Source organism: Ostrea edulis, chromosome 7 (genome assembly GCF_947568905.1).
Source record: "Ostrea edulis chromosome 7, xbOstEdul1.1, whole genome shotgun sequence".
NCBI classification, from domain to species: domain Eukaryota; kingdom Metazoa; phylum Mollusca; class Bivalvia; order Ostreida; family Ostreidae; genus Ostrea; species Ostrea edulis.
Genome location: NC_079170.1, coordinates 77640069 through 77648845, shown reverse-complemented (window position 1 = coordinate 77648845; position 8777 = coordinate 77640069). Strand labels below are relative to the sequence as shown.

The following is an 8777-nucleotide window of genomic DNA, read 5'->3' as shown; positions in this document are numbered from 1 at the left end:
ATTTACGCCCTGAAAGTCTGCGTCTATTTTCTGCGAACGTGTTATAGTAGAGGGAATGTATTTTCCCCCTGGTTTTAAGGCAATCTAACTTATCAGTTGGAATACTATGAATTTCGTCAATCCTCCAGCTTATGAGTCACAAATGAAAGACGTGTTTTGCTGTTTCGTCTTTTTTTTTGTGGGTTGGCTCCAAATATCTTCCAGTTGATTAGTAATGGAATAACTACTCTGTGCATCAATTTGACCTTGATAATGAACTTCATTAACGGTCGTATCTTTTCCCAACTACATTAGTGTGACTGTGACATTTTAGTGCACCGATAATGCAGTCATTATCATATGATGCGCAAGGTATGATGAAGGTTAAAAAGAAGACACCAGAAGCGGAAATACAGCACGGGATTTTCTATTTCTGGCATATGATGGGATAGTATACAAGTATATCTAGCTATTGTGAATTCATGCGACGTCTATGTTATATACAAGTTTCATAATTTGTGGGATTTTTAAAGACATTATTGATTGCTCTATTGCGGAAATGTAAGATTGTGTTAAGTTTAAGGAATATCGGATGAATGTATATTTCGATTTCAGGTAATGGTATTGGGCACGTGTAAGCATTGGCGTTGATGATCATTTATCGTGAAAGATACCAAGATACGTATCAATGTTTAGAAAAAGACCTCTGGTGTGTCCAGGGGTCCGTGTTTGCCCAACAATCTATTTTGTATTGCTTGTAGGAGTTATGAGATTGATCACTGTTCGTTATCTTCACCTTACATTCTGTAATCTAATTGATGTCAACATAATTATGGGTATCTTTAGAATGTATATGATTAAAGAAAGTAACACACAGAATATCGTCATGACATTGACAATGACTACAGACCAGCATACAATAGCCGACTCAATAGGAGTGAAATATTCTCAACGGGACGTAAAACAAACAAAACCAAACAATACATATATTCAGCTTATCGTATCTCTCCAGTTGTAGGAAAATATCAATCACAGTTAATCAAAAACCTCTACTTCGCATACGGAAAGGTAATTCAAGGGCCCATTTTCAGATAGGATCTGGATTGTGACATTAACACCAGTAACGCCGTTCTCACACATGAACAGGACGAGATCTCCAGTTGCAGCTGGTACCGGGAAAAATCCATAGGAATAGTCCATTCTATGTCCTGTAACCGTTACACTTACATTATGCAGTCGATCGCCTGTCGATAAAATTGAATTATTCCACTTTAATAGAAGATGAATGACAACCATTTTGCACATTCTAAATTCGTGGCATCAATGAGATATCAACATTTTGATTAGTTCCGAGCCAATTATTGAAAATTCCTCTGCATTTCTTGCAAATATCAATTAAAAAAAATGTAACCGTTATTCTGCAATACATAGAGTACGTCAATAGATTATCAGAAAAGTAATATATATTAAACTTTAAAAGTAAATGCTCATTAAGTTCATATTGGTTTCCCGTTTTCAACATATCATGAGTGTTGCCTAATTCTCCCTTATTGGTTTTACGCTTTGTGTTTTGTTAACAAAACAATGAAATCTAAAACTTATTTCATCTTTATAAAGATTGATCATTATTTAAAATTATAAATGACTGAAGGATATTGATATTCAACAAAAAAAACCAAAAAAACAATCGTCTTCGCTCAAAAAGTGTTACACACAAAGCAGCCATGTTGCTACACTGATAATTCTCCTGCAACATACACGAAACGGCGCCTTTATTTTATCGGGCATGCTATTAAACCTAGTCTGGTCCCATTGCTTGTGCCCAATTTCGGCATCATATTTGGGTCCGATCCCAAGTTTCCCCTTGTCTCCACAGTTGGCCAGGACTCAAATTTGACCTAAACCAACACATATTTTGACCTCAACAAAAACTATTTTTCTAATCAAAATCTTGATTTGGTATCATTGATTTATTATTGGTTTTATTTTTTTTTTTAAAATCATAATGCAAACAAAACATGTTTTGGTTGTTTATTAAATGAGCATCTAAAAATAAGCATAGACTACCGCCCATTTTATTGATTCTATTGAAAATATATTAATCAGTTTATTGATAACATAATTTTCGTATCCCTTCCTTCCGTATGTATTTGTACACAAATCAAAAAGGATACGCTACTAATGAAATGATAGGCTTATTTATTATTTTCCTGAATTCTAGTTAACTTTATTGATTTGATTTTGGTTTTTAATTTTGAAAATTGTTGAACACAAATGATAAGTTTCATTTATAAAACTACAGGAACATATCATTCATCTGCCATAACATTAAAAGGCTAATAAAATCAATCAAAAGTTTGAATAAAAATATTTGGTTGAGGCCAAAACAGTTTTAACGGCTAATTTTGAGGACCGGCCAACCTTTTATGTCAGGCTAAAACTTAGGTTTGAGCAAGATTAGCGGTAAAATGGGAGTCAGGCTGATTTTGAGGTGAAATATTTTGGAAATTTACCCAATTGTTCCGATCAACGTTCCTGATAGTCGGCGTTCTTTATCGTGCTAACGACAAATGTAACAGGGATATCCGTGTTAACAAAACCATGACTGTCATTTGATAAGCTGGACGCTTGGTTTTGGAAATGTCGCTACCTACGTTAAATATCGCAAGGTAGACAAGGTGCCAGAATCGAGAATCGAACCTGGAACTCCCCTGTTGGACAGAGAAAGCCTTCACCACAAAGCTACCAATACAGGTAAACCAGAAATATGAAAGATATAATTTATAACGTATTCAAGTCATTTAGCCTCAGTCATGTCTGTGCGCCCACTGCATTAAGGTGTAACCCAATCGAAATTACCTGGTCATTTCCACAAATTAAAACAAGATATATTTTCTTTGAAAAAGGTATATCGTGGTTCCGATTGACAAAGAGTAGATAGGCAGAACTGTGAGAAAAATGGAAAGGCTACAATTTTTAGATAACGAATACATTAGATGTCGTTTTAAACACAAGAATCGTACTAAAGAAAATACCTTCTAAATAGAATTATATTACGTGGCCTGTGATATACATGAATCTACGATCGATGCTGTTTTAAAAATAGAGACAGTCATGTAAAATCCCATGACAATAGAGATATATAATTGAGTATGAATAAATAATGAACTGGTTGCATTTTTAAGAATTTATTAGTCAGCATGGTACATATCCAATTACATTTATGTCTTTGGTTTGATCATCATCTTTGAATATTTCAAACTCTCATAGGTGCTTTTGTTACCCCAAAGATATCAGGTAATTCCCTTACTACTGACCGTTGGTTTTCTATAGTATACACCATTAAGATTACTATAAAGACAGGCTTTAAACCACCATCCATTTCCGTACGATGCGGCACAGTTACTGCTCCATGTGTCATTGTCGCTGTCTTTTTTGGAGAATTTCATCCCATTATGAGGAGTAAAGGAATCCTCTGTGTAGGAATTGTTGTAAAGACAATATATCAACAAAGTGATATCAAAATATTTTTGTTATGTCAGTACGTATTGATCATGGGTATTAATAGAAGGACAGATATTGATATTTCTGTGTAGATGACGTAGGAAACAAGATGTCGTGAATGCAATTCATTGTGGGAACCAATTCGTTTATGTTAGGATCATTTGTTACATGTACAGAATATGGTATAATTATGTATCACGTTTCAAAAGTAACTGTTTAAGTCCTATCATGTGTTCAACCCCAGGTTGTATACACTATGTAAAAAAAAACATGGCAGAATTACATACATTTGTTTGAAATGATTTAAACTTATTTCTGTAATGTGATCGACCCCCAAATTATATACTCTATAAACATAATACTTTATACTATATATATCTTTAGTAATATGACAGTGTCTTGTAGAGACACATCATTTTGATAGTTTGTTCTATATCACCATCCCATAGACAATCACCATGTTCATTAATTTATGGAAATAGTGATACTTATTACTATAACAATAAATACTTACTCATTCCGACTGATCCCCGAAATCCCGCTACTTTCAGCTTGTACTTATCCGATCTACTTCCGACAACAAACGTGGAGTATTGTACAAATCCTTGATCCCCGTTAAACCTCTTCATGTCTATTCTTAGCTTCATTTTCCCGCTTTTTGTTAAATCGTGCATGGCATTGTTACCTGAAAGAATTTTCAAAAAATACCAAATTTGATGTCTGAAGATATAAACATGCATCTTACCTAACATTTCGTTACAAAATTACGTAAATAAAGAAATAAATCGGTAACTTAATGAACTGCAGATTCTTAATATTTCATGTTTGTAAACAAAACATTTGGAATATTCTGTTTTTATTTGTAAAGTATGCTGTGGTGCACTTCTTATTTTTCAGCTAAGAATTGAAACTGTATATTTACTTTCAATACGTGTTCTAAAATTTCCAAATATCTAAGAGTATTTTAGAATATATATGCTAAATCAATCAATATATTTGTACACGGTATATATTATCCTCGAAAAAATCTTAGAAATGAAGAAACGAGGATAAAAATAAATATTCTATTCCACTGCCCTCTTTTCATTTACAGACCCTTCATCCTTCTCCTACATTACTGGCACGGGACGGTTCAAAACGAACGTTGAATGGTTTACACGATGCGGTGAACGATTTACCAGGAACGAGGAACGCATACATTATATGTATGTAAAACTTATACAGCACCAATTTTGATACATCAGATCCGCATTTCGACAAATAATGTCTCTTCAGTGATGTTCAACCGAAATGTTTGAAATCCGAAATAACAAGGAAGTTTTAGAGCTATAATAGGGAAAAACAGTGTGCCAAAAAGTGGAGTCAAATTCGTCCAAGGATAAGAGCTATGCGTGAGGGAGATAATCCTTAATTTTGAAATGAATTTCTAAATTTTATAACAGCAATTAAATATACATCCGTATTTTCAAGCTAGTAACGAAGTACAGTAAAACTCGAAAATTCTGCATATATAACGAACACGGATATAGCGAATTTACGGATATAACGAAGTAAATCTCTATTCCCCTTGAATTAAAAAAGTGAACGTAAAAATCATCTTTTATAACGATTTTTTTATTTAAACTTGTGATTTTTAACAATCGCTTTCCATTGCCATAAAAGATCCACACTTACTACTTAATTTCTGTTAGTGTTTTTTCAAAAGAGGTTGTTAACGCAAAACAATACTTATACATACATTCAGCAAATATATTGTCGGTGTTTTCTATTCTCGTTAATTAAATTTGAAGTTTGGTTGCATTTATTTTATCATACACCCCTTTCTTTGTGTAAAGCAACAAGTAAATTACAAATGCAATAGACTGTTTATATGTATATATTGCACATAATTTTGTTGACATTTTTCTTTCGACATGTTCATTCGTGACTTAAGAATCCATCAAGAAAAAATATCATAAATAAATCAGTGTGTAGAGTTCTTGTATAGAAATATGTCTTCTCGAAATTAGGCTTAATTTCTCTTAGAAACAATAAAACGCAAGTATATCGATTGCTGCTTTCTTATACAACTGATATACATGTAGAACAAATCAGTTTTATAACGAATTCGTTATATTTCAATTATGAATTCGCAATAAGCGTATAGCGAATTATGCTTATAGCAAATTTTTACAGTGTCCGCAGAAATTCGCTTTATCAGAGTTTTACTGTACTTAGCTACTGGGCTTTAGAGAACTTCGGAGACTAATAGTCCACCAACAGAGGCCTCGACCCAGGGGTCATAATGTAAAACTTATACGACACCAATTTTGATGCACCAGATGTGTATATGAATGAATGATAAAATTACACAAGCTTTGACCGGCAGGAAAAATCAACCATGAACCGTTGTTAAAATCCTCTAGTAGTGGCCCAGAGAGGTTGGAAAGGGGGGTATGATACATGTATATCATAGTGAGCTTGGCACCTTATCCACGAAGCTGTATAGTATCTCATTCAAGCATGCAAGGTGAATATAACGAACAGGGATCAACAGGGATCAATCTCATAACTCCTATAAGCAATATAAAATAGATAGTTGGGCAAACACGGGGCCCTGGACATACCAGAGGCGGGATCGGGTGCCTAGGGGGAGTAAGCATCCCCTGTAGACCGGTCACTCCCGCCGTGAGCCTTATATCTTGATAACGTAAATTAAGTAATCCGTAGTCAAAAACAGTGTGCCAAGAACGGTCTAACAATCGCATGAAAGACTTCAGATAGCATTTGACCCAATGATAGATTGTAATGGCAAACTAGATCGTTCGCTATAACGATCATAGAGTGATCACGCTGTCTGTGGAGTTGTAGTTGCTAGTGATCTTGCATAAAACTAATTTACATTCTACAAAAATCAAATATTAACCAAGCCAGTATTCGTGATCCGTACGACCAAATTCTTCTGCAAAATCTTTCCATTTTTTGTTTTGAAAGTTTATGGTTCCATCCATTCGTCTTTGTATCACCTGAAAAATGGATGGAAAAGTGAATAATACATGATATATGCCAGTAGCGCAGTGGTCAAGCGTTCGCTTTATCCCCGAGAGGTCATGAGTGTGAACCCCTGAACCGCGCTCTTGCCATGACTGCGTCAAAACTAAGACAATCACATTTATAAGTGACAATCAAGACGCAACATAGTTAAGGTGACGAAGGGAAAATCCGCCGAAAATATGCAATTGAAAGATATCATTCATTACGACGGATGGAATGTTTTGGAACTTTTCTGATATTGTATCAAATATGATGAACTACAAATATACTTATTCAGGATAATGATATCTAATATCACTTATATAAGACTGACGCCATAATGCAACGTCTGGTGGTTTTAGTAAATATACCTTCTATATTTAGGTCATCAAGCAATTTCTGAGACTTCTGAAAGTTATGAGATTGATCACTGTTCGTTATCTTCACCTTTCTATACTGCAAGGGCATATGATCTCCCCTCTGGTATGTATAGGGGTTCATATTTGCCCAACTCTCTATTTTGTACTTCTTGTAAGAGTTGTTAGATTGATAATTGTTCGTTGTCTTCACCTTTCATTCAAGCTTTGTTTCCATCTAGAGGGAATTTTACCTAGTTGTATTATACTGTTGAATAATACACACATATTTTGATAATGCATTTTTTCCATGAATCCAATATTGTGATTGAATTTTATCGGGTCCAGGTTTTTTTTATTTTCATATTGTTATATAATCAACCACTTCCTTTTTTTTAAAAAATATATTCCCCTTAAAAATCGACAGAATTTTGAGGGTTTTTTTTTTTATTTCATACGATTATAGTCTCAAATGGCATTGTTCTAAAATTGATTGTCATAGATTTCATTTTTTTCGGCACTTACACAATGGAAAAATAGTCAGCAAAAAACTGAAGCGACACTTTCAGGTGTATGTCCTACTCTTTTGGCAAATTTTAGTTCTGTATATAACTTTGTTTGACGTGGTTTTTGTCAACGGTTTATTTTGAAATAAGACAGGCACTCGTGAATTTTACACATATTATCAATAGAAAAATAAGACAGGTAACCGTGATTTCTACACGTTTTATCAATAGATAATGACACAGGTACCCATGATGTTTACATACTTTATCAATAAAAATAAGACAGATACCTATGATTTTGACACATTTTATCGAGATAAAATAAAAAAGGTACCCGTGATCTTGACACACTTTATCAACAGAAAATAAAACAGGGGTTAGTGATTTTTACATAATTTATCAATAGAAAAGAAGTCGACATCTGTTTTTGTTTCAAGCCCACTACAATTTCAATATCTGTTTTGACTGTGAATCATGATTATCATCATTGGTAGTGACAATATTTACGATAACGGGAAGTACTAATGTACCCATGTATTGTACTAAACTTCTCATCTTACGCAAACAAATTCTGACTTAAGAATTTCGCAAGTTTTAGCTTAAAATACGACACTTTTCTTTCATTAAAGTGTTCATAAGTTTACATCGTAAACTTAACTTACGAAATATTTTTAACATACAATCTGACACTGCGCAAGTGCATTTGTTACGTTCGCTTTCATTATTTCATAGTATATATCATAATTATAATATTTATTTAACTAATGTCGGTCCATAAAGGAACATTAGGATGCACAACGTTCCTGCATATTCAATATTGGCGTTCAACAGCTGAGGAGATGCTTAATGGAGAATTAACGATTATAATGCAAATAAATTGCCATATAAATCCTTACAAGAATCTACGAAGAGTTTTGTAGGAAAATGTGTTCTATTAGTACCTACATACATCTGAAAATACAGCATCATCCTCAAAAATAATTGTTAATTTTAGTCGCCTAACTTGTTTTTTTTGATGAGTGCATATGGAATATCAATCGTTTTTATACATTATTTAAATGCATTTTAAACTATTGAAAATGACTACATGTACATACACATAGGTAAATTGACATAACTATAATACATTGGAATTATCTCTGAATATATACATAAGTATATATATTCGGAGAGACAAATCTGAAAATTTTCCATCCCCCATTTTTCAGCCATATGAAACTTTTTCGGTGTATTTACCAGAGCAATTGCGCTGTACAGGGTGCAGAAAGTGAACAAGAAAAAAGTGTACACCACGGAAAGATGTACACTCTATGGTCGGTGTAGAGAGAGCAAGCGCGCCCTAGTATTCTAAAAGTAGAAGTTCAGGTACATTGCGGAAAGGCAAATATATCTATGTTGTACCAACTGGAGGGGGTGAATC

The 8777-nt window shown here is 33.7% G+C and overlaps 1 protein-coding gene across 1 annotated transcript; it reads right to left on the bottom strand.

The window, feature by feature from the left end:
• Positions 1-3166: 3166 nt before the first annotated feature.
• LOC130048542 (ryncolin-1-like) lies at positions 3167-6507 on the bottom strand. Its single transcript, XM_056145400.1, has 3 exons — positions 6389-6507; positions 3998-4168; positions 3167-3454 (listed from the first exon to the last, which is right to left on the bottom strand). The coding sequence occupies exons 1-3, from the start codon at positions 6471-6473 to the stop codon at positions 3273-3275; spliced, it is 438 nt and encodes a 145-aa protein (XP_056001375.1). The 5' UTR covers positions 6474-6507; the 3' UTR covers positions 3167-3272.
• Positions 6508-8777: the final 2270 nt, after the last annotated feature.

What these genes read in the sequence shown, in the direction of transcription:
- LOC130048542 (XM_056145400.1), bottom strand. Translation starts at nt 6,473, where the DNA reads ATGGATGGAACCATAAACTTTCAAAACAAAAAATGGAAAGATTTTGCA. An exon ending in GGATCACGAATACTGGCTTG is followed by an intron (nt 4,169 to 6,388) that starts GTTAATATTTGA and finishes AAATTCTTTCAG; the next exon opens with GTAACAATGCCATGCACGAT. An exon ending in TCGGGGATCAGTCGGAATGA is followed by an intron (nt 3,455 to 3,997) that starts GTAAGTATTTAT and finishes ATTCCTACACAG; the next exon opens with AGGATTCCTTTACTCCTCAT.